This window comes from Macaca nemestrina, chromosome 1 (assembly GCF_043159975.1).
Source record: "Macaca nemestrina isolate mMacNem1 chromosome 1, mMacNem.hap1, whole genome shotgun sequence".
Lineage (NCBI taxonomy): Eukaryota > Metazoa > Chordata > Mammalia > Primates > Cercopithecidae > Macaca > Macaca nemestrina.
This window is the reverse complement of record NC_092125.1, coordinates 231,787,741-231,813,265: the sequence shown is the minus strand read 5'-3', so window position 1 is coordinate 231,813,265 and position 25,525 is coordinate 231,787,741. Positions and strand designations below refer to the sequence as shown.

The following is a 25,525-nucleotide window of genomic DNA, read 5'->3' as shown; positions in this document are numbered from 1 at the left end:
TGCTGCCCGGGTGTGGGGAGGGGACCTGGGGGAGCTGCTGCAGGCAGTGTGGTCTCAGGGGCCCTGTGGGAGGTGTCCTGCGGCTAGGCCCGTTCTCAGGGGAGAGAAGCCCAGCCGTGGGGTCTCCACAGCCCCACGTCCACCACATGGCAGGTGCCAGCTGACCAAGAGCTCCCAAACAGCCAGTGTCCAGGGCTCCCCGGCAGTCCTGGCTGCCCTGGCTTCAGCTCTGAGCTTCTGGGTCTTTCCTGGAAGTATAGTCCCAGCCTCCCAAGAAAGGAGGAAAAGCCAGGCCCAGTGGTTCATGCCTGTAATCCTAGGACTTGGAGAGGCCCAAGCAGGCAGATTGCTTGAGCCCAGGAGTTTGAGACCAGCCTGGGCAACATGGCAAGACCTTGTCTCTATAAATAAAAAAATTAGCTGGGCATGGTGGCATGTGCCTGTGGTCCCACCTACTTGGGGGGCTAAGGTGGGAGGATCACCTGAGCCCAGGGAGGTGGAGGCTGCAGTGAGCCAAGATCATGCCACTGCAGACCCCATCTCAAAAAAAAAAAAAAAAAAAAAAGCCAGGTGTGGTGGCTCAAGCCTGCAATCCCAGCACTGTGGGAGGCCAAGGCGGGAGGATCACTGGAGGGCCAGGAGTTCGAGACCAGCCTGGCCAACATGGAGAAACCCCATCTCTACTAAAAATACAAAAAGTAGCCTGGCGTGGTGGCGCAGGCCTGTAATCCCAGCTACTTGGGTGGCTGAGGCATGAAAATCACTTGAGCCTAGGAGGCAAAGGTTGTGGTGAGCCAAGATCACACCACTGCACTCCAGCCTGGGCGACACAGCAAGACTCTATTTCGAAAAACAAAAAAAAGACAAGAGAAAGGCCCTTGAAGACAAGTGTTTGTTTGCTCAGCTCTCTGGGCCATGCTGGGATGGTGATATGTTCTTGCCCCTTCTCTCCCTTCCCCGCCCTGGCTCCCTAACCCCAGGGTTCCACTGTTGGACCCGGGGGTGGTTCCTGCCTCCTCCTCCTCTATGGCCCCCACATGGTCCAGTGCCCTCCTGCCGCAGGACCGGCTGGCCTCCGGATGGGCTTCAAGCCCCTGGGACTCATCTCCTTCCCTGCCTGGGTCCCTTGGGCAGAGCCTGGGAACCTCAGGCCCCTGCCCTGTCCTGGAGGACCGTGTGAGGGACACCTGCGTGCAGCTGCTGCTCCAGAACAGGGGTCTTTCTGGGAGGGAGGACCAAGCCCCCACCCCTGGGAAGCCAAACACTACAGCTTTGCTGGGGCCTTCAGCATCCTTCCGGCCCCTCCCGGCTCCCGCATGCAGGTGTCCTGGCCACTGGGCCCAAGAGGGGCAGAGCAAAGCAGGAGCAGGGAGGCGTCTCAAGTGGCCCAGACCTGGGACACCTGCGCTGCCTGGCTGGCACGGGCTGCTTGGGAAGCTCTCGCTGCAGGTGCCCCAAGGCTAGGAGGCACGAGCCTGCAGGGGACGTCGGGGCTAGCTGAGCCTGGCTCCAGCCTGCAGCACCGAAGCTGGGGGGCCCCCATCCCCTTTGGTCTTAGTCACCCCAGTGGGCCTCATTTACCCTTGGCCACCAGGGAAGAGGAGCCGAGGCCCCATGCCAGTGCCATGTGGCAGAAAGCAGGGCCTCTGGGCCTGGTGCTTTGGGGACGCAGAGGCAGTGCAACATGTCACAGTTGTCCTCCTAGGGGCTCTTCCCCTCTGGTTTATCTGCTGCTCTGGATTAATTTCCCCTCCTCCCATGTCACCACGGGGGAGGGGGCAGTGGGGCAGGCCCCTGTGACCTACAGCCAGGGATAAGTCCACAGAGAAAGGCACTGGGGTGACCTCTGCTCTGGGCACATGGTGGGTGCCTCCACTTGTCAGGAAGCCTGACCCCCAATCCCCTCCCTCCTGACAGCTCTCCCAACAGCTGCCTGCCAGCCAAGGGCCTGGAAGGGGACCGGCCACTCAAGACTCTCAAGACAAGGAAGCGTGTTCGCCTCCAACAAACACACCTTGTCCCGCCTGTCCCAAAGTTATTAGCAGACACAGTGGTGCTGGTGCTGGTGGAAGTTTCAAAGTTGAGCCTGGTGAAAAGGCTCCACTTCTTCAGAGCTAGCTGCTGCTACTGTGGTGACAGGGAGTTTTGCTTTATTGGAAAATAATTTCTGGTTGGAACTGACACGTGCAGTGTGGAAATGAGTTTTTGCTAAGCCGAAATTAATGTTTACAAAAAAATGTTTCAGCCGTGGGAGTTTGCACCCCAGGCAGAGCCGAAGGTGTTCAAGTGGGTGGGGGCATCGGAGCCGCCCATCTCGTACTGCCACACCTGCAAACCGGTGGGCGAGGAGGCCCCTTACCCTCTGTGGCATAAAAGGACGCATTTATGGATGATGAATCAGGCCCCAGCCCACTGAGCTGGTTTCAGAAGCCTGGTGAGGTCTGCTGGTTGCAGGTCAGGGAGCCAACCCTCTCCAACTCCTTCCACCACGAAGGAACAAGTGTCCCAGCCACTGGCATCCTCAGAGTCCCCCGGATGATCGTCTCTGCCCAGCGCTCACACCCTGCAAATCAGGCTAAGACAGCAGTGACAGGCCCGGAGGCTGGCAGGCCTAAGCAGCCCGATGGCAGTGCACCCTCCCAATTTCCCAGTGAGACGTGTGACCAGCAGGCACCCTGGGTACACGCTGAAGGCACTGGGCTGTCTCCACCCCTTCCCACGTGGCAAAACGGCCTGGCGCCCAAGCACAGTGCCCTGGCAATGCTCGCCTGCTGGCAACAACAGCCAAAACGCCCGGGCAGCCTTCCGACACAGCCAGGAAGCGGGCTGTGCTCTGCCACACCTGCTGGCCCATGGATGCCAGGCAGACACGCCCGCCTGTAGCCAGATGTGGTGGCATTTACGGGATATGGGAGTGCCAGGCAGATAGGCTGTGTGAGACAGTTGCCTGGGAAACATCACCAGATCCTTGGGGCAGCAGAGCAGGTGCTCGGGCCCACACATGGGTGCGAGAGTAGGGGTGTGCCTTGGTGCCCCTGGGCACCCCCAGCCTCCTCACAGCCTCAGTGGCGGGGTCATGGCACAGACCCGCCCCCGACCCCAAGAGCCGGAAAGCCAGTAGTAGCTGGGGAGGGCCCTGGCCCGGGAGACAGTGGTCCTGTTTCTGAACCCCACCCCAGCCATGGCCTGTCTCTGGGCCAGCATTCCCCACCAGACAGGGCCAGCTGCCCTCTCTCAAAGTCCCCAGCACCCCTTCAAGCACTCTCCTGTTCACACCCTCCCACAGCCTGTCCTCTATCCCCATGTGTCAGGCTCAGCCCCCTGCCCCCTCAGCCCCCAGCCAGGGGCGGGCTTTTGTCAGCCCCAGACCCTGCTCTGACGTCCCCTCCCCAGAGAACCCAGCCCAGCCCAGGCTTCTCTCTCCACCCCACTGCCCTGCTGGGAAATTGTGAGCTCAGATGCTGGTTGGTCTTCCTAGGAGGGCGGTCCTGTGTGCTCTGTTCCCTGGGAAGCCTCGCAGAGTGCTTGGCACCAAGGAGCCGGTCAGGCAGTGGAGACCTCTCAGGGCACCCCTCCTCTGGGGAAAACAAGTCACAGAAATCAAGCTGGGGGAGTGCTGTGGGTTGAGCAGTGTCTCCAAAGACTCATGTCCACCAGTACCTGAGGAAGTGGCCTCGCTCGGAAGCAAGGTCTGCGCTCATAGAATCAAATCAGGATGAGGCGATACTGGGTTAGGGGTGGCTCTGAATGCAGTGTGACCAGTGTTCTTGTAAGAAAAGGAGAATTGGCCAGGTGTAATATCTCACGCCTGCAATCCCAGCACTTTGGGAGGCCGAGGCGGGCAGACCACTTGAGGTCAGGAGTTCAAGACCAGCCTGGCCAACATAGTGAAACCCCGTCTCTACTAAAAACTACAAAAATTAGCTCAGTGTGATGACGGGCGCCTGTAGTCTCAGCTACTCGGGAGGCTGAGGCAGGAGAATCGCTTGAACCCGGAAGGCAGAGGTTGCAGTAAGCTGAGATTGAGCCACTGCACTCCAGCCTGGGCAACAGAGCAAGACTCCATCTCAAAAAAAAAAAAAAAAGAGAAAAAGAAAAGGAAAATTGGCCAGGGCCAGGTGCTGTGGCTCATGCCTGTAATCTCAGCACTTTGGGAGGCCGAGGCAGGTGGATCATGTGAGGTCAGGAGTTCAAGACCAGCCTGAAAGACATGATGAAACTTCATCTCTACTAAAAATATAAAATTAGCTGGGTGTGGGTGGTGGGTGCTTGTAATCCCAGCTACTTAGGAGGCTGAGGCAGGAGAATTGCTTGAACCCAGGAGGCGGAGGTTGCGGTGAGCCAAGATCATGCTGTTGCACTCCAGCCTGAGCGACAAGAGCAAAACTCCATCTTGGGAAAAAAAAGAAAAAGAAAAAGAAAAGAAGGGAAAATTTGGACACAGAGTCACAGGAAGGAAGCTTGGGGTTGGGGGTGGTACAGCCGCAAGCCAGGGAATGCCAGGGGCCCAGAGCTGGAAGGGGCAGGAAGCAGCCGCCCAGAGCCTTTAGAGGGAAGGCCACCCTCCCAACCACTGATTTTGGACTCCAGCTGCCTGAACTGTGACAGGATAAATGTCGGTTGTTTTAGGCTCCCAATGTGTGGTCATTTTTTCACAGCAGCCCCAGGAGACACGCAGCAGGCTCCCAGCTTTCCAAGCCACCTCGCACCAAGTTCAGCTTGAAAACACTGAGCCCAGGCCGGGCGCGGTGGCTCAAGCCTGTAATTCCAGCACTTTGGGAGGCCGAGACGGGCGGATCACGAGGTCAGGAGATGGAGACCATCCTGGCGAACACGGTGAAACCCCGTCTCTACTAAAAAAGTACAAAAAAACTACCCGGGCGAGGTGGCGGGTGCCTGTAGTCCCAGCTACTTGGGAGGCTGAGGCAGGAGAATGGCGTAAACCCGGGAGGCGGAGCTTGCAGTGAGCTGAGATCTGGCCACTGCACTCCAGCCTGGGCGACAGAGCGAGACTCCGTCTCAAAAAAAACAACAAAAAAGAAAACACTGAGCCCAGCTCGGTGCGGGGAGCCCTAGGTCTCCTGTCCACCAAGCCCAGAACTGAGGAACTGGCTCCCCCATGGGCCGAGAGCTGGAAGGGGGCCCTCGGAGGAGGAGCTATTGGGCCAGGAAACCTCTGCAGGTGGAGAGGCTGGCCAGGGCCCCCTTGGGAGTCCCCAGGGAAGGTCTGGATTCTCAGCTCTGTAGAATCAGCTTTGTCCCCAGTTCAGCACCTTTTTATGGGAAATCTGCTGGCTGGAGACAGCCCTTGATGTCCCGAGATGCTGGCTGGTCCTTGCACTTTCCAGGACCCAGCTCGCCTGCAGCACACAGATTTCCATTTGTCATAGGAAACTGTCCTTGGCGCATCCCCTGTGCAGCCTGGCCAGCTGTGAACTGTGAGCTCCAGCCCTGCTTCGTTTGCTTCAACTTTCTGAGTGACGTGCAGACTTTCACAGGGGAACCGTGGGGTGGCTCCGTCCGACACCTCCCTTGCTGCCCCTGCATTGGAAAATAAGGACAGTGGGTGGCCTGGGCCCTGCGCATCCTCCAGAGGGTCAGGGACATGCACGGTGAGCGACTTCTGTAGGCTCGAAGGCACAGCCTGGAAGGACTGGGACACCCGTGGGCAGGGAGCAAGAAGTCACCACTGGGGGCTTAGGTCTTGTGTGTTCATCTGGTAGAATTGCTGACTTTTAGAGAAAGGGACCTGAGTCTGGGCACAGTGGCTCACGCCTGCAATCCCAGTACTTTGTTTTTTTTTTTTTTTTTTTTTTTTTTTTTTTGAGAGGGAGTCTCGCTCTGCGCCCAGGCTGGAGTGCAGTGGCGCGATCTAGGCTCACTGCAAGCTCCGCCTCCCGGGTTCACGCCATTCTCCTGCCTCAGCCTCCCGAGTAGCTGGGACTACAGGCACCCGCCACCGCGCCCGGCTAATTTTTTGTATTTTTAGTAGAGACGGGGTTTCACTGTGGTCTCGATCTCCTGACCTTGTGATCCGCCCACCTCGGCCTCCCAAAGTGCTGGGATTACAGGCGTGAGCCACCACGCCCGGCCAATCCCAGTACTTTGGAAGGCCAAGGCAGGTGGATCACCTGAGGCCAGGAGTTCAAGACCAGCCTAACCAATATGGTGAAACCCCATCTCTGCTAAAAATACAAAATTTAGCCAGGCGTGGTGGTGTACGCCTGTAGTCCCAACTACTTGGGAGGCTGAAACAGGAGAATTGCTTGAACCCAGGAGGTGGAGGTTGCAGTGAGCCAAGATTGTGCCACTGTACTCCAGCCTGGGTGACAGAGAAATTCCAACTCAAAAAAAAAAAAGAAAAAGAAGGAGAAAAAGAGAAAGTGGCTTGAAAGATATGGCCCAAAAATGGGCTGGTTTTCTGTTTCTCTTTTCCCCTGGGTGCTCCCTCGGGGACTGTCTGGAGAACCAGGCTCCAGGAGGCCCCCGTGCAGACTACTGACTGTCCTGCAAACCCTCACACTGTGTGGCCTTGGCCTAGGGCTGCTCTCCCCTACCAGGTGCCCGAGGAGGAGGTGGCCTCTGTTCCTTCCAGCTATGCCCTCCATATGTGCCACTGGACCCCATCACCACGAGCCCCAGCTAAGTGACAACCAACAACCCTATTTCTGTTTTTGGTTTTGTTTTAGAGACAGGGTCTTGCTCTGTTGCCCAGGCTGCAGTGCAGTGGCAAAATCTTGATTCACTGCAACCTCTACCTCCTGGGTTCAAGCAATCCTCAACACCTCTTTATTTTTATTTTATTGAGACAGTCTCCCTCTGTTACCCAAGCTAGAGTCTAGTGGCACGATCTCGGCTCACTGCAACTGCTGCTTCCCTGGCTCAAGCAATCCTCCCACTTCAGCCTCCCAAGTAGCTGGGACTACAGGCACAAGCCACCATGGTTAATTTTTTGTTTTGTTTTGTTTTGTAGAGACGGCATGGGATTTTGCCATGTTGCCCAGGCTGATCTTAAACTCCTGAGCTCAAGCGATCCTCTTCCCTTGGCCTCCCAAAGTGCTAGGATTACAAGCATGAGTCACCACACCAGGGCCCTGGCTAATTTTAATTTTTGTAAAGACAGGGTCTTACACTATTGTCCAGGATGGTCTCGTCAAACTCCTGGCCTCAGGCAGTCCTCCTGCCTTGGCCTCCCAAAGTGCCATATACCCCCATTTCTGGGTGAGCAATTTCCAACTTTGTGGTGTGAGGGATGTCTGACAATGAAGTTCCATCCTCCTCCCTGGGGTCCATCCTGCAGTGGAAGCCGTCCTCCCAGCCAGCTGGTGACTGAACAACAGTGCTGTGCATCCGAGCGGGACACTGGCTGAGACTCTCCTCCCCCTCCCATCCCCCTTCTGCTTTTCTCCCTGCCCATGGCCTGGCAACCTTCCCCGGGGCCAGAGGGCAGCCCAGAGTCCTGAGGCCCCAGGAAGCTATCTGGCCGCTGGAAACAGTGGCCTGATGCCCAGCAGAATCTCTGAACAGGTTCTTTGCCTGCAACCTAGGTGGAGCCAAGGCATGACTAGGATCCGAACTGGCCAGACAGTGGCCGCCAAGACCAGCCCCGCCTCCATTCTGCCACCTTCTTCCCCGCAGGCTTCTCCATAGTGGGGCAGGCTCTCTGGACACCCCTCCGCAGTCAGGGCCCTCCCATGGCTGCCCTGCCCAGGACTGGGCACAGCTGCACTGACTGTTCCTGGCAACCTCACCTGTGCAGGCCACCTCGCTGCTTCAGCACAGTCCAGCACGGGTGTTCTCGCTCTGGGGTTGGCCTGGCACTGACCTGTGCGCCTGTGAGGGAAGGTGGGCAACTCTGGAGCTGGCTGGTGCCCCCTGCCTGGGTGGAGGTGGGGCAGGTCCCAGATTTCTCAGAACAATTCCAGGATGCAGCTGCGTCTGGGGCCTAAGCAGAGGGGAGATATCAGGCTGGGGCTGGCTGCTGGGCCTGTCCTCTCTGAGCTGCCTCAAATCCCCTATTCCTTGAGCGGCCTTGGAGCCTGGCCTCAGGCCTCAGGGCACCACACCACTTGTCTCCAGGGACCAACCTGTTCACCCCACACCCAGCCCTGTGACGGAGGTGCTGTCTCTTGGCCCCACTTACAGATGGGCCAACTGAGGCCCAGGGCATCTGCCCACTTGTCATGACAGTGAGCAGCCAAGCTGGATGTGAACCCAGGTTTTTGTACACTGCCGTCTGGCAGGGTTGGGGAGGACTTAGTGGCACCCACTGACCTCCCACTGGGGGTCGGGGTCAGGGAGTGAAGTAAGTGCCTGGCTGTCTGAGCACCCTGGGGCAGCCCCTCCAGCCTGGGAGAGCCAGCTCACTCTGGGCAGCTGGCGAGGCCAGCTCCTGCCATATTGGGTCCTTACACACCTCTCAGCTGTGAAAGCCCCTTGCTGGCCTCCAGAGAACCTCGAGGATGGCCTCACAGGCCAAACCCAGCGGCTGCACTGCCCATGGTCACCAACTCTGCAGCACGCGTGTACAACCAGTGTCCCTCCGGTGTCCCCACGCCCAGGTGCCCGGCTGTTTGACCTGCCAGCATCGCGAGCCGTTTCTGGCGCTGCCTGTGGTCTGCCTTCCTGGCACATCCTGAATGGAGGTGCACGCATAGAGGCTGCCTGTGAATCTCCTGCGCCTCCTCGGAGGGATTTGCTCCCTTCTGGGACGTGCCCTGGGGACAGTCAATTCCCCCAAATAGTGACTTCCATTCTCCACATAATGAGAGCCTTTGGCTGAAGGATTGGGAGGACCAGGAAAAAGCCTCCAGGCCACGTGGGGCGTGACTTGGCGATCCCGGTCGCTCCGGGAGTCAGCCTGGACCCCCAACGCCCGGTGGCCTGCTCTGAGGGCCACGCCCGCCGCCGAGCGCCCGGGAACCGGAGAACCCGCAGGGCGTCAGCCGGGTGGATTTCCTCCCACTGCCCCTGACCCCACTGCCCAGCGCTTTCGGGACTAGCGGATGATGGACTTGTGCTAAACTGGCTACGACCCCTCCGGAGCGGGGTCCTGGGGTAAATCAGCAGTGAGCTGCAGCCTCAACCAGCCCCTGCCTTTGGTTTCCTCGCGCTCCCGGCTCACAACACCTCAGACCCGAACTAACTCTCCAGCCTGGGTCCTCTGCCGGACCCTCCTCCCGGGCACCTCCCACGCCCCGCCCCTCAAGCCCCGCCTCTCCCTCCGGGCTCCCTCGCGTCCCGCCCCCAAGCCCCGCCCTTCCTCCCGTGCTCTCCACGCCCCGCCCCGCCCCCCGGGCTCCCCACGCCCCACCCCTCAATCCCCGCCCGTCTTTCCGGGCCCCCCTGCGCCCCGCCCCCGCTCCGCCTGCTGGCGCTTCCCTGCCCCGCCCCTCTCAGCTCCACCCTCCGTCTAGGCCCCGCCCACACCCCGCCCCCATGGGCACCACCCACAAAGCCAAGCCCCGCCCCGCAGGGTCCCGCGCACTTCCCGCCCCGCCCCGCCCCGGCCCTGTCCTCAGCACCCAGCCTGGGGCCGCCGTGGCGGTGAGACCCGCAGGGGGAGGGCCGGTCCCAGCCACCTCGCCGCTCCAATTTCCTCCATGTTCACAGGCCCAGCCTGGCACTCACCGCTCGTTCTGCGACCTCCAGGGCGAGTGCGCTTCCGGGGCGGCCGTCCAAGAGGCGTGGGAAGCGCACGGGGGATTCTGGGCGTGCAGTCGCCGCCAGCGGATGGCGAAGGGGCGGGTGGGTGAAGCGAGTTTCCAGCGTCGAGCCTGCTTCGTTTCAACGTGGACGCCACATGCAAGCCACGAGCGCAGCGCCTCACGGTGTTCGCCCTTGCTCCGGGTCCGGCGTTCTGAGGGTGCCCCAGCTGCGCTGCAGGCCTCAGTGGCACGCCCGGGGGCTGGAAGGCTGAGCCGTCCTCCTCCCATGTGCGCGGGAGACCCTCCGCCACTGCGCCCAGATCGCCGGCGAGGCGCAGGGGGACGCTGGGAAGGGCATCGGGAGACCCCGGGCCTCCTGTCCGCACACCTGTCCGAAGCCTCAATGTCTCCATTCCTTTTCGGTCTGTCTGACCTGAGAGCCGAGCTCACGGCAGGGATGGGGACCCCGGGCTTGAACTGCAGGTGCCGTGCCAATCAGGGCCCAGGCAGGAGAGGGGCGTCCCTGCATTGGGGCCCCATCATCAGGTTCGCATGGCCACTCTAGCGTGGTGGGGGAGGGCAGGGCCTTTCCCTGTCAATTCACTTCCCTGTCGGTACTCACCGACCTGTCTGTGGAAGGGCAGCAATGGTCGATTTCCCGATTAAACAAAGTGTGAAGGAGGAAGAGAGGCTACAGGAATCTCCCGTCCGGGAGACCCTGTCTCTAAGGGGCCAGGCGGGGTCCTCCTGTGTCTCCTGCAGCCCTGCACAGCCCCTGTCAGAGGTACCTTCTGGAGAGAGTGGCCCACCTGTCCCGGCCTTTGCCACTGGGCGCCCTGTCCCAATTTATCCGTGTCCAGTCTGATTCGTGGTATCATGGATTGGAAAGCTGTGACAGACGCCCTGGGCTGGGAGGTATAAAACGAAACTGTTTAACTCCAGTGAAAAACAGTTGCAGGAATCCCAGAAGTGGGAAAAGGTCGTTCTGAGCAATTTCCGTGGAGTGGGTGTGATTCCGAGACTGAGGCTCCAGGGGCCGGGGTCAGTGGCTCACGCCTGTAATCCCAGCACTTTGGGAGGCCGAGGCAGGCACTTACCAGGTCAGGAGATCGAGACCATCCTGGCTAACACAATGAAACTCCGTCTCTACTAAAAATACAAAAAATTAGCCGGGTGTGGTGGCGGGCGCCTGTAGTCCCAGCTACTCGGGAGGCTGAGGCAGGAGAATGATGTGAACCCGGGAGGCAGAGCTTGCAGTGAGCCACGATAGTGCCACTGCACCCCAGCCTGGGCGACAGAGCAAGACTCTGTCTCAAAAAAAAAAAAAAAAAGAGAAAAAAAAGGTTCTGGGACCCCTGGCCCAGGAGCCCCAGGCCACAGCCTCCTGCCTGGGAGGTGTGGCTCCCCATGCAGCCAGCTTCTTCCCTGCCTCGGGTGTGCGACCTGCACTCTGTCCAGGAGGAGGGGAGACTCTGTTGCCCAGGGGCAAACCTGAAAACACAGCAAGGTTAAGGGAGGAGGGCAGTTTCCTGTCAAAGTCCACATTTGTGAAAAAGCATTGATTGGGCAGAGAGAGGTGCTGTATTCTGGAATGGAGGTGAGTGGGGGCCAGTGCGGGCTGGCCGGTGAGGGTGGGTGTGATGTTTTGCCTGGCCCAGTGGAGCTGGGGCCGCAGGTTCCCAGTCTGCTGGCAGAGCTGGGTCCTGGTAGGGGCAGAGCTGGGCAGGCCCACATGGCCTGTGCATCCAGGGTGTCTTGTCCCCTCGATCCTTCAGAGGATGAGCCCCCACCCTTTGCCGGCCTTCTTGGGCGTGGTCTGATAGAGGCTGAAGACAGTCAAAGCCGCTCTCCTCTTTTCTTTTTTTTTTTTTTTTCAGACAGGGTCTTGTTCTGTCACCCAGGCTGGAGTGCAGAGGCCTGATCTCGGCTCACTGCAACCTCCATCTCCCAGGTTCAAGCGATTCTCCTGCCTCAGCCTCCCGAGTAGCTGGGATTACAGGCACGCACCACCATGCCTGGCTAATTTTTGTATTTTTAGTAGAGACGGGGTTTCATCATGTCGGTCAGGCTGGTCTTGAACTCCTGACCTCGTGATCCGCCCACCTCAGCCTCCCAACGTGCTGGGATTACAGGCGTGAGCCACCGCGCCCGGCCCGCTCTCCTCTTTTCTAGGTGAGAACAGTGAGCCCGCAAGGTCAGGGAGCTGCCCTCAGGTCATCTGGGCTGTTGAAGATGGAGGTGGCAGATGGAGGTAGGAGAGGAGGCCAGAGAGGAGCCGTGTGCTCCCGATCCCTGGCCCAGCACTCTCCTTCCCTGGCCCCCACTTGGCATCTGCCCCACCCGGGGCCTGGACTCCCACTCACGCACTGGAAACTCCCTGTCCCGGGGCCACACACACCATGCCTGGCAGGCGCTGGAGATGCAGCAGAGCAGACGCGGCCACAGGAGTAGCTGTGTTTCCTACAGTGGAGAAGGGGACCCTGGTAGGAGCACTGCCCAGCCAGGCACGTGGTGCTCAACCCTATGGGCACTGACCCCACGAAAGGCCGGGGTTTGTGCTGTGGGAGGCCTCTGTTTGGCGAGAGCTCTGTCCCGGCTCCAGTGCGGCAGCCCTCCCCCGGCCTGCTGGAATGGGACCTCATCCCTGCTCCAGCGTCATGGACTTTTCCGGCCTTGGGCCCTCAGCGATTCAGGCGGGGCCGTTTTGCTAACACCCGTGTGTATGTGGGGGTGTGGGGGGGGTGTGTGTGTGTGTGTGCACGCGCCTGTGTGTGCACGCGTGCAGGCATGTGAGCCTCTGTGTGCCCATGTGCCTGCATGTGTGTGCACGTGTGTGCAGTGTTTCTGCCCCAAGGCTGGACCCCGAGGCCCGTCTTGGGTGCAGGGTGTTTTCTGTAGGGGAAACTGAGGCATGGGAGGCTCAGCCCCATGCCTGGGAGGGTGACTGCCAGCCAGTTGGCCTCAGAGCTCCCACTCCTGGGCACAATGGGCACCTGGCCCTGGGGCCTGCGCTTCTTAGCTACACACAGACCATAGCCCTGGATCCCAGGCCAGGGGTGTCCTCTCAGCCCTGCCTCCCTGGAGTGCACGTCCCCCGGCCAACCTTCTGGTCTCCTTTCTTCCTCTCAACTTTACCCTCTCTCTCTCCTTTCCTCTCTCTGCCCCCCTCCTGGCAAGCGGATTGCAATCCAAACTTGTTGTTAACTTCTCCCCTGCAGTTGTCCACGGGCCCTTCCAAGTTAAACATTACTCACGGCGACAAGAGCCCGCCGGGCAGTGCCTGGCCTGGAGGTGGACCCGCGTGCAGAAGGTGCTGGGACGGGGTGAGTGCCAGGCCCCTCCCTGCAGCATCTGTGGGGCAGCTGCTGGTGCAGGTGGCCCCAGCACCCTGAGCCCATACCTGGGTCCCTGCAGCCTCTTGCCTCGCCCTTTGAAGTCATGAATGTGCCTGTTTATGTAACCCCCATGCTCGGCCAGAGCGGGTAGGCCTGTGGGCAGCAGGTCCCTGGGCAGGCTTGGGAGGGGCCAGCCAGGGGCCCCAGAGGGGTTTGGGCTGGGCCAGGCGAGAGCCCTCCCCTCGGCCAGTCACGCCAGCTCTGTGCCAGGCTAGGGGTGGGACTGGAAACAAAATGCTCAGAAAAAAAATAGCCTCATCTGTTTTGAATCGATTCCGCTGATCGGGCCCTCAGTTTTCCCAGCAGGGAAGTGGAGGGATAGGTAGTCATGGGCTCAAGCACCTCAGGGAGCCCCCACAGCCGGGGGAGGCACGAAGCCCAGACCCCACTCACCACACCCAGCAGCTGCTCCACCCTTGTCTGCCAAGAGCCTGCCAGGTTAGGAGCAGAGCCCCCCAGGCTGGGTCCCCCAGGGGAGCAAAGTTGGATGTCAACAGCAAATAGGCAACGGTGTCCTCTGCCCACCCTCTGCCACCCCACCCCTCGCGTCCTCTCTTACCACTCCCTCCTCCACCTGCTGCACGCATCCTGCAGGGACCCAAGCACCGTCCTGCCCCCAGGCCTTTGCGCTGCTGGCCCCGGCCCCGAAAGCTCATCCCTCACCCATTTTAGGGCTGCTGAGATGGACCTCATAGGAAGCCCCCCTCCAACTCAGCACCTCTCCACTTACCCTGGTCTATTCCTTTTAAGAACATGGACCCCCGTCCAACAGAGAACATTTGGAGACTTAATTTTTTATGCTCTCCTAGGGAAGCTGCCAGCTCTGTAGAACAGGAGCTCTTTCCCGTGTGTCTGTGCTTGCTGTAGGGAGGCATGCAGTCTACTCCACAGAAGAAACCAGTTCCACGCTCACCCACCCAGCGCCCTCAGGGCCCAGCCCCCTGGCCTGCACCCGGACCCTGTCGGGCAGGACACATCTGGCTGACTAGAGCTCCGGCCAGGGGCCTCCTGTGGGACTCAGCGGGGACAGCTGGAGCCTGAGCCAACAGGGGGAGGGCAGCAGGCCGAGGCGCACAAAGTTCAGGGGGGCTGCTTGGTGCCGGTGGCGTTCGGCCACCCCACTTCGTGCAGGGCTATGGGCCACTCGTCCAGGAACTCCACACCCCTCCATGTGAAGCCGCTCTCCTGTCCTGCTCACACCCCCAGGACCCTTCAGCCTCCCAGCCTCCCTCCTGCCTCTGTCCAGACAGAGATTGTTGGAGGAGGTGCTTCAGTGCACGCACAACGTCCACATCCCTGCTGCAGCCAGGTTCCATCCAGGGAGCACAGAACCTGTCCTGGGCACCCAAACGCTCATGGGGCCTCTGTGCCACTGGGCCCTCTCTTGAGAGGCCTCTTCCCAGCACCTCACCCTGGAATGCAGCCTTAGGGTGGGGGGTCCTCAGTGGGGGCTGGGGGAAAGGCCCTGCCTAGTGCCCTGGGGCTGTGTTCTCCAGGCACCTTGTCTGTGCACCACAGGGTCTTGAGGGGCTCTGGAGACGGGCGCCTCACCTGCCTGCCTCGTGCCCAGACCTGCGAGTGTGCCTGCCGGTGTCAGACAGAGGCGAGCTGGGACTTCATCCCTGAAATCAAGCAGGAGGGTAGGAATGTGAGCCTCGAAACCACCTTGTTTCTGTATCGTTTCTGGGAGCAGTGATGTTGGCCATTGGGACACCTGCTGAGGGTCCTGTTTTCCCATCCGGGTGCTGGTGGGACAGAGGGAGGCTGTGACCTTCACCCAGCCTGTGCCGAGAGCTCCAGCTCCCCACAGCTTCCACAGCCCTGCCTGCCACCTCCCCCACACCAGACCCTGCCCTCCTGCCCTCCATGCCTCCTTTGGGGAGGAGGCCGGGGGTGGGTGGAGCTGATTTAGTCACAGGCCCTGCTTAGGCAGTGAGACCCCAGCACCCCCCAGGTAAGGGTGCCTCGGGGGCCGGGTGGGGGTGGCTCCTCGGGGCTCCTCCTGGCCCTCTGGGGGCTGCGAAACTTTCGAGGCTGCACTTGTCCTTTTTGCAAGGCACTGCCAAGACGTGTGGCATTTCTGTGGTCTCTGCAAGCACAGCGAAGCACACACGTGCTCCAGGGCTGGGGCTCTTCTCCTGGAGGGTGACCCTGGGAAAGGGTAGCCTTGCCCACCCAACCTTGGTCACCAGTGGCCATCCAACCCCGGGTGTCCCCATCCTCGGTTTGGGCTGAGGGCAGACTGCAGGCTGGCGTTGCAGAGGCAGCTGGGTAAAGTGTGGTCCCAGACAGGGACACAAGCTGGCAGTTACTGTGGGGGACCTGGGCCTGGGCTTAGGGACTGCCGCCCCTATCCAGACGCCTGATTGGGACCAGGGTGTGGGGCTGGGCCCTGCAGCGCCTGTCTTGCCTGGGCTGGAGCCCTGGAGCTGTGCGACCTGGGGCCAGGGTGTTCTGACAGCCTCACTCTCAGGGGCTGGATGCCCTTGGGCACTACAGTGGGTGCCTAGCAGACCGTGCTATAGACCATACCCTGCTCTGGGCGTCTGTGGACTCCCTGGGCCCCTGCCACCATGGTCACTGCCTCTCTTGGGAGCAAGTTTGTTTTCTTTTCTTTTGTTTTCTTTTTTTTTTTTTTTTGAGATGGAGTTTTACTCTTGTTGCCCAGGTTGGAGTGCAGTGGCACGATCTCAGCTCACTGCAAGCTCCGCCTCCCAGGTTCAAGTGATTCTCCACCTCAGCCTCTTAAGTAGCTGAGGTTACAGGTACCTGGCTAATTTTTTATATTTTTATTAGAGATGGGGTTTCATCATGTTGGCCACGCTGGTCTCAAACTCCTGACCTCGGGTGATCCACCCGCCTCGGCCTTCCAAAGTGCAGGGATTACAGGCGTGAGCCACCGCGCCTGGCCGAGACCAAGCTGCTGCTGCTACTTTTTTGTTTGAGACGGAATCTTGCTTTGTCGCCCAGGCTGGAGTGCAGTGGTGTGATCTCAGCTCACTGCAAGCTCCGCCTCCTGGGTTCACATCATTCTCCTGCCTCAGCCTCCCAAGTAGCTGGGACTACAGGCGCCCACCACCATGCCCAGCTAATTTGTTTTTTTGTATTTTTAGTAGCGACAGGGTTTCACTGTGTTAGCCAGGATGGTCTCGATCTCCTGACCTCATGATCCGCCCGCCTGGGCCTCCCAAAGTGCTGGGATTACAGGAGTGAGCCACGGTGCCAAGAGCAAGCTTCTGATGCTGGGGCCGCAAGGAGCTTCCCAGGCCAGGCAGGTTGCTGTCTCAGCGGCAGCCTGCAGCCTCCTCCCAGGATCTGGAGCAGGAGGGTGGCTGTCTTTTGCATTCAATCCGTTGGGCTGCTGCAGGGCTCCCGCAGAGCTGCTCCAAGGGGCCAAGAGAAGGAAGGACGCTGCCCCCAAGGACAGACGGGCAAGCTGGAGTCAGGAGAGGCCCAGCCGTGGCCCGCAGGCCTTGAGTCGCTGCTTGGGGGAGCGTGAGGCAGGTATGGGAGGGGGCCAGGGAAGCCCTGCAGCCCCCCCACCCCCACCCCCGGCCCCAGGCAGCAGTGCCTCCGAGGCCTGGGCGGCAGGAAAGGGAGAGATGACGTCATTGCCGCCTGGAATCTGCTGTTTGGAGGCGTCGCCATGGAGACCGGAAGGCTCAGGGTGGGTAAAAATAGCAAACCCAAGAGGGTGTAAGTTCCAAGAACCCGAGTCTCTGAAAAGCGAGGCATACATGTTCTCGTTGCCTGGAGGACAGAGGGCCCAGGCTGGGAGTCTAGCGGGAGGGGCCGCTCGGGGCTGCTGGCTTGCAGCCACCCGCACGCGGTGTGTCCCCGCCACAGCCACCGAGAGCTTTGTCCCCGCGCAGGGTGTGGCGGGGGTGGCAGGCTCCCAGCAGGAGGCATCTGCAAGCACGCTCCCTTCCTCTGCTTGGGCACCGCAGCCTGAGCCGAGGGCCGCTCTGCAGGGACTTTTCTTTCCTCGCAGAGGGGAAGCAGCCGTGGCCTGTGAGTCGCTGGGCTTCCCAGGCCTCATCCCGGCCGGAACTCCGTGCCTCCAGGCGGCCTCTGGTGGGGCGGGAGGGACCGAGCTGGGGTTTTCGCTGCCTGGGCGGAATGCTCTTTTCCTGCCCTGCTTCTGGAGGAGGAAAGGGGCGGCTGCCTGAGGAAAGCCTCCTGCACCCCAACCCCGTTCCTCTAGGGTGGTTTCCTTGCCAGGGAGCAGGATTTTCCTCCAGGCCAGGAGGTGGCTGTCCCGCTCCTTCTGGGCTCGGTCCCCGGAAACGCCAGTACACACTGTCTGCACCTCCCTTCAGCGGTGTCCCAGTGTCCTCATGGGTCCCCCCAAGTCCCAGGCCACAGAATACGGCAGGAGGCCCGAGGGCTCTGGGCTGCTCTCCCCAGATGGCTGAGTCCGTGGAGAACCCCTGCAGCCGTGAGGGGCTCCCTGGCCCGGTGCCACGTCCGAGAAACTCTGCCCTGTCTTTGCTCTCGGCGTGGCTGGGGCCTCCTCTCTCCCAGGCCAGGCTGCACCAGGGCATGGAGGGGACCTTGCCTGGCGGCTTCCTCCAGCCGCACGAGCCTGGGCAGAAGTGTCATTGGGCTCAGGGACCCTCAGATGTCCCAAAATGACCCAGGAGCCCTCAGAAGGCCCAAAATGACCCAGGAGCCCTCAGATGGCCCAAAATGACCCAGGAGCCCTCAGATGGCCCAAAATGACCCAGGAGCCCTCAGATGGCCCAAGAGCACCCTGGGTGGGGAAGGATCCAGGGTGATTCCCAGCCCCGAGAAATGAAGCTCCATTCCGGGAGGGTGACTGTACCCGGGCAAGGGGTGACCATCCCTGGTTGGGAGGCAACTGCCCACTATAGCAATGAACGTTCTCCTGAGCAGCCTGGGGAGCCCTTTCCTCCCTCCGTGCAGGGGGCTGCTGGGGCTGAGTCTCTGTCCGCCGCTCCCTGGGTGCTAAATCCTGGAACATCTTCAAAGAGTTTCAGTCCCTTCTCTTCTGCACATACCATTGTTCTCAGGGTGGCTGGGCAGCCCCTTCCTCCACCCAGGGCAGGGGAGCACGGGGTCACCTCTCACGCCCAGCCCTCCCTCGGCTCATGGTGGTCTGTGGCTGGAGAGGGCGAGGGGATGTAGAGCCCCGTGTAGGGGTCGCTCATTCCCCCAAGACATAGCTCACATGCCTTATGTAACTCGTGAGCTCACGCAGAGGGCCTGCCAGAAATGACGGCAGGGGCGGGAGGGGCCTGCTCGGGAAGCCAAGTGTGGCTCAGGCTTACGAGGAGCCGGCCGGGCCCTGCCTCGAGGAGAGAGGGGCCCTAGCCTTTGCAACCTGGGGCTCCTACGCTGTGGCAGGGGATGGGCAGGGCCTGGGACGGAGCGAAGGCCGGGGTGGTGCAGTGTATGGCTAGGCCTGGGATGGCTATGCTGGTCACTTGGCCTGTGGGTAACTGGCCAAGAAGGATGTGGGCCCAGGCCCACCCCACTCCCCCACCAGCAGGCGCCAGCAGGCCCGTGATGTCAGAGGAAGGGCCTAAGTCACCCAAGACCCCCGGGAGCAGCTCTGGGGGCCTCGGAGGGGTGGGTGGGTGGAGGCAGTGCTGTCTCCCCCAGTGCCAGCTGCCCTTCCACCCCCAAACACAGACCAGGGCGGATGCTGCACTGAGGATGGCCCTGAGGCAGGGCTGGACCCAGTGCCTGCGGCTGTCCCTGCCCTTCCTCCCTTCCCTTTTGGAGTCCCGTGCTTCCCCTCTGCCTGCTGCACAGGCCCCCACGCTGTGGCTGGCCCAGCCCAGTTTCACTCCTGGAATGGGACCCCGGGCCCCAAGAAGGGCAAGGGCTTCAGGGAGGCTGTGGCAAGGGCCTCTGGGCAGCACTTGAGGCCTAGGTGACAGCACGGGTCCTCAGGGCAGTGCCCCCAGCCAAGAGCGAGCCATCCCTCCAAACACAGTACCAAGGGGCACCTGGCCTGGGGACCCGTGTCCCGCCAGAGGCAGGGCCTGGCATAGCTGCACCTCACCGGGCCCAGGCCAGCCATTGGCCAGCCTGTTGCTGGGAAGGCAGCCAGCCCCTGATAGGGAAGGGGTAACGGGGAGTCCAACTAGGAGGAAGGGGATGCCGGGACGGGGAGGCCAGCCCTCCGGCCTGAGGAGGGCAGAACACTGGCAGGGGTCCCTGGCAGGGTCTCGGACTGTGCCTTCGAGCCCTTAAGCAGGAGAATGGGATGGGTGGGGGCTCTCTGAGGGGGCCAAGGGCGGTGCTGGGAGCCCAGTGTGGGACAGACCCTGCTCTCAGGAAGGCTGGCCAAGGGGCCATGGCCCTAGACAGAGGGTGGGGCTGTGTCCTGCTGCTGACGGGGAGGGGTGAGGATGGGGGCAAGGGGCGTCCATGCAGAGGCAGAGAGCAGGAGGTAAGGGGCTGGGCTCCTGGGATGGCTTGGCCTGAGCCTGGAGGCTGCAGCCCCTCTGAGTAGCGGGAAGGTGGCTGCGGGCAGGTGCCGTGGGTGACTGAAGGGTAGGACCTGTGTGAAGGACCCCTCGCTGCCCTTGGGACCACTGGGCCCCTGAGGTCTGGCTCTCACACATGCCCTGCCCTCACCTGACCTCACGCCCCGATCAGCCACATGCTCCAGCAGGTCCCAGGTTGCCCTGAGCCTCAGCGTGCTCTGGTCTGCATATGGTGGTAATGCCACCTGGCTCAGCATGTCGAGGGAAAACCAGCCCTGGCACCTGGGTCCCACAGTGCCTGTGATGACTCATGAGGTTCTGCCATTGCAACCAGCAGTGCCACGGCTCAGGCCCCTGGAAAGCACTGTGGGGATGGTCCCCCACTTTGGGAAGTGCTGGCTGAAAACTTCTTGTGGGCAAGGACAGCACCCTTCTGTCCCCATTGCATCCCCTGTGCCCACCTCATGGTGCTCAGTGTTGTGTGCCGGGTAAAGGACAGCAGCCAGGGCCTTGGAGGATGCTGGTGATGCCCCGGCCATGGCTGGGTCCCTGGCTCTCGCTCTGTCCCCACTGTTTGACATGTACCTGCTTCAGCTAAGTCAAGAGTGAGCTCTGGCCCTAGGGTCCCAGGCTCAGTGAAGTGCTGAGGGCACTCGGGGAGGTGGCAGTGAATGACTGGGGTGGCATGGCATGGCTGCAGCCCCGGGCAGCCATAACCAGCACAGCGCACAATCCAGGGCAGCACAGGATGCCCCCAGGACAGGGTCCAGTGGGCGAGGGTGGCAGGGCTGGGTGCCCACACTGGCTTTTAAATTCAGCACACGGCCCCCCAGGCTGGGCCTCACCAGTGTCCCCCTGGCTGTCCATAGGCTGTGGACGCGTCCTCAGAGCCAGGCTGCGGGCTGCTGAGGGTGCCGAGACCTCTGTGCCCCTCCCTCCCTCAGGCCCATCTTCCTGCTGCTGCGCCCTCAGCCTCCAAGGTCCCTGTGGCCCTGGGCAGGGGCTGCCAGGGGTCTCCTGCAGGAAAAGGAGCCTGAGAGAGCCAGCCTTGTCTCCCTAGCCTGGGACTGGGCCAGGCCCTGTCATACTCTGGGTGTGAGCTCAAGGTGGGGTTGGATGGACAACTGGCTCCTGGGATGGCCCAATGCCTGGCCCAGGCTGTCCAAGCCTGGGCAGCCACATTGCTGCCCTACCTGGCTTCGTCCCTGTGGGGAGTGGGCAGGAGCTGGGCTCTGACTCTGAGTGGGGTGGTCGGCCGGCCACCTGCTCTCACCCTCTGGTTCCCAATGGCCACAATGGCAGGATCATCCGTGGCCCCCCAGGGGCAGGCGCCCTGCTCAGCGCTTCCCATGCATCGCCTCGGGTGACCCCAAGAGGCAGGCCCTGGCTCCGGGACCACCACAGGGAGGCTGACACACACCTGAGGCCACCTGGGCCCGGTACAGGTCAGGCAACTGATTTCACAGAAGACCCCACGGCAGGCGAGGGCTCTCCTGGGGAGAAGGGCTCTGAGAGAAACAACAGAAAAGGCAAACAAAACTGAAGGCAGCTTCCTTAGAAAACCAGAGAATGGGTCAGGCGCGGTGGCTCATGCCTGTGATCCCAGGACTTCGGGAGGCCGAGGCGGGTGGATCATGAGGTCAGGGGATCGAGACCATCCTGGCCAACGTGGTGAAACCCCATATCTACTAAACATAAAAAAATTAGCCAGGTGTGGTGGTGGGCACCTGTAGTCCCAGCCACTCAGGAGGCCGAGGCAGGAGAATGGTGTGAACCCGGGGGCAGAGGTTGCAGTGAGCTGAGATTGCAGGACTGCACTCCAGCCTGGGCGACAGAGCGAGACTCTGTCTCAAAAAAAAAAGAAAGCCAGAAACTGCCGGCCAGGTGTGGTGGCTCACGCCTGTAATCCCAGCACTTTGAGAGGCTGAGGCGGGCGGATCACCTGAGGACAAGAGTTCAAGACCAGCCTGGCCAACATGGTGAAACCTTGTCTCTGCTAAAAATACAAAAATTAGCTCTGCATGGTGGCATGCTCCTGTAATCGCAGCTACTACGGAGGCTTAGGCCTGAGAATTGCTTGAACCCTGGAGGTGGAGGTTGCAGTGAGCTGAAATCACGCTGCTGCACTCCAGCCTGGGTGACAGAGATTCTGTCTCAAAAAAAAAAAGAAAGAAAGAAAGAAAGAAAGAAAGAGAGAGGGAGAGAAAGAGAGAGAAAGGAAAGAAAGGAAAGAAAGGAAGAAAGAAAGCAAGCAAGCAAGCTAGGCCAGGTGCAAGGGCTCACGCCTGTAATCCCAGCACTTTGGGAGGCCGAGGTGGGCAGATCACCTGAGGTCGGGAGTTCGAGGCCAGCCTGACCAACATGGAGAAACTCTGTCTCTATTAAAAATAAAAAATTAGCCTGGCGTGGTGGCACACGCCTATAATCTCAGCTACTCGGGAGGCTGAGGCAGGAGAATCACTTGAACCCGGGAGGCAGAGGTTGCGGTGAGCTGAGATCACGCCATTGCACTCCAGCCTGGGCAACAAGAGCAAAACTCCGTCTTAAAATAAAGGGGGAGGCCGGGCGTGGTGGCTCAAGCCTGTAATCCCAGCACTTTGGGAGGCCGAGACGGGTGAATCACGAGGTCAGGAGATCAAGACCATCCTGGCTAACACAGTGAAACCCCGTCTCTACTAAAAAATACAAAAAACTAGCTGGGCGAGGTGGCGGGCGCCTGTAGTCCTAGCTACTGGGGAGGCTGAGGCAGGAGAATGGCGTGAACCTGGGAGGCTGAGCTTGCAGTGAGCTGAGATCCGGCCACTGCATTCCAGCCTGGGTGACAGAGCAAGACTCCGTCTCAAAAAAATAAAATAAAATAAAATAAAATAAAATAAAATAAAATAAAAGGGGGGCCAGGCGCGGTGGCTCACGCCTGTAATCCCAGCACTTTGGGAGGCCGAGGTGGGCGGATCACGAGGTCAGGAGATCAAGACCATTCTGGCTAACACGGTGAAACCCCGTCTCTACTAAAAATACAAACAAATTAGCCGGGCGTGGTGACGGGTGCCTGTAGTCCCAGCTACTCGGGAGGCTGAGGCAGGAGAATGGCATGAACCTGGGAGGTGGAGCTTGCAGTGAGTCGATATCGTGCCACTGCACTCCAGCCTGGGCAACAGAGTGAGACTCTGTCTCAAAAAAAAAAAAAAAAAAAAAAAAGGAAAACTAGAAATTGCAGGTCAGCACAAAAGAGAAACTTTAAGACAGCTATAGATTCTTCACTTGGCAAAAATCACTTTCTTGTTTTTTGTTATATGATCTGAAGACTATAACATTCTAAGTACCGTGTGAGCTACATCTAGGAATTTTCATTGACAGTGTTTTCATTATCATTCAATTTAAAACATGTTGTGGTTTCCATTTTGATTCCTTCTTTAATTGATGACGTGTCCAAAGTATTTTGCAATGTCCCAGATAATGGTGATTTTTGATGGGAATGTGTATTTTTCTTTGTTATTTATTTTTATTTTATTTTTTGAGATGAAGTCTTGCTTTATTGCCCAGGCTGAAGTGCACTAGTGCAATCTCAGCTCACTGCAACCTCCACTTCCTGAGTACAAGTGATTCTCCTGCCTCAGCCTCCCGAGTAGCTGGGACTATAGGCACATGCTACCATACCCGGCTAATTTTTGTATTTTTAGTAGATGGGGTTTCACCAGGCTGGTCTCGAACTCCTGCCCTCAGGTGATCCGCCCGCCTCAGCCTACCAAAGTGCTGGGATTACAGGTGTGAGCCACTGCCCCCAGCCTGTTATTTTTCATTTGGAATTCTAGTGTGTTTCTTTATTTTAATAGCTACCAAAGAAATACAGCTATATAGAGATATATAGATAAAAGAAAGGAAAAAAACCCTCAAAGTGAGTACAGTTTAAATATTGAAACTGTAGATCTGTAGAAACTATTTATCTGTAGAACTCACCAAGCCCTAGCCCTCCTTTGCTCCTCCATGATGGCCCTGGCATCAGCCTCTTTCAAAGCTTTCAACCATTTTTTTTGTCTTAGCTCTCTCCATACTTCTAAATTGTGTGCTCTCGCTGCCCCTTCTTGGTTTAGCAGCTTTATACATGGTGAGATGTTACCGGGGAATGAGGGTTTTGCTCTTGTCCAATGCTCTCTGCCGCACCCTACCATCTCGTCTTCTGGCTTCCCAAATGAGCAATTTCATCGTTTTTGTTTAAGTTGATGACTCTGTTATAAGTATGTACTATAACTCTCTGCTGAGGCAAGTAGTGAACTCTGTTTAGGTTTTCTTTTTGTTTTTCCTGGAGTTAGTATTGGCCTTGCTTTCTTCTTTCATCTGCTGAGTTTCCTCTGTGCCTATGGCCCATCCCACCTACGTCTTCCAACAAGCCCTCCACACACTGTTTGATCTAGTCAATTGCATCCTACATTCCACTGGTTCCTTGTTTTCCTGGAGCCGTGTGTCCTTCTGTCTCAGTCTGGGCTGGTCACTCTCTGGGCTCCATGTCTAGGCTGGTGGGCAAAGATTTCCATGTCCCCTTCACGGACTGGGACAGACCCTTCTTAGCTCTTATTGTTATGATGGAAGCCCAGTTCCAGATCCCATTCGGAAAGGGTCTGTGGCCATGACTGTGTTTCTCACTGGCCTTAACCAGTAGCCCTCATTGGACATGAGACCAGGCCCAAGCCTTGCATTGGCAGTTTGGTTTCCATTCTTGCTTACCACTGTGACTTGAGTGCTATCTTCATTTCTAGTTCTGCACAGCTTCCTTCCTCGTGTTGTTTTACCGGACATTTAAAAAACAAATCTGGCTGGGTGCGGTGGTTCACACCTGTAATCCCAGCACTTTGGGAGGCCGAGGCGGGTGGATCACCTGAGGTCTGGAGTTTGAGACCAACCTGGCCAACATGGCGAAACCCCATCTCTACTAAAAAAAATACAAAAATTAGCCAGGCATGTTGGCGGGCGCTTGTCATCTCAGCTGCTCAGGAGGCTGAGGCAGGAGAATCACTTGAACCCGAGAGACAGAGTTTGCAGAGAGCCAAGATCATGCCACTGCACTCCAGCCTGGGTAACAGAACAAGACTCTGTCTCAAAAAAAAAAAAAAAAAAAAAGACCGGGCACGGTGGCTCACGCCTTTAATCCCAGCACTTTGGGAGGCCGAGACGGGTGGATCACAAACTCAGGAGATCAAGACCATCTGGCTAACACGGTGAAACCCCGTCTCTACTAAAAATACAAAAAATTAGCTGGGCATGGTAGCACGCGCCTATAATCCCAGCTACTTGGGAGGCTGAGGCAGGAGAATCGCTTGAACCCAGGAGGCAGAGGTTGTAGTGAGCTGAGATTGCGCCACTGCACTCCAGCCTGGGTGACAGAGTGAGACTCCATCTCAAAAAAAAAAAAAAAAAAAAAGCAAATCTATTTTACCCAGCACGTGTTTGTGCTTGGACTGGGAAGGGGACCCTGCGCCATCCTGGCTGGAGTTGTAGCAGATGCTCTGGTGTCCTGCGGCTCCCTGGCCCCACCCTCACAGTGCCCCACTGCAGGACTGTCAGAAGCTTCAGGTTGCAGCCTGCCCGACAGCTCAAGCTCAGCAGGGCCGAATGGAGAATGTGTGCCTCCTCCTCCTAACATTGTTAAAAATAAAATTTGTATTTTGACACAATCTCAAGCTTATAGAAAAGTTGCAAGAATAGTACAGGAACTTTTTTTCCCCTGAAGCATTTGAAGGTTTGTTGCCGCATGGTGCTCCACCACACCCCGAAACAAGGACATTCTCCTACACGCCCCAACACGGCTGTCCAAGGCAGGAAATCACGTGGAGTCAGACCCCACTCTGGGCTTTCTGGTAGTCCCAGTAATATCCCTTGCAGTAAAGAGATCAGCCTGAGACCACACATTGCACTGAGTTGCCATCGTGTCTTCTGTCTCTGTCACTCCAGAACATTCCTTGGCCTTTCCCTGACTGTCCTTTGAAGTTTCCAGGCCAGGCTTTTTGGAGAAGATTCCCTGTGTGGCTTT

At 58.9% G+C, this 25,525-nt stretch overlaps 1 protein-coding gene and 1 long non-coding RNA gene across 2 annotated transcripts; one reads left to right on the top strand and one right to left on the bottom strand.

The window, feature by feature from the left end:
- Nucleotides 1-9,524: 9,524 nt before the first annotated feature.
- Nucleotides 9,525-13,690, top strand: LOC105496708 (uncharacterized). The gene is made up of 3 exons (XR_011606736.1): nucleotides 9,525-11,244; nucleotides 11,820-11,898; nucleotides 12,866-13,690. It is a non-coding gene; the product is annotated as an uncharacterized lncRNA (long non-coding RNA).
- A 3,131-nt stretch (nucleotides 13,691-16,821) lies between these two features.
- On the bottom strand, nucleotides 16,822-18,205 carry LOC105496722 (uncharacterized). The gene is given in 3 exon segments (XM_011767297.3): nucleotides 16,822-17,135; nucleotides 17,138-17,380; nucleotides 17,383-18,205. Coding segments are annotated over 3 exon segments (819 nt in total). The 5' UTR covers nucleotides 17,645-18,205.
- Between the last annotated feature and the right edge of the window lie 7,320 nt (nucleotides 18,206-25,525).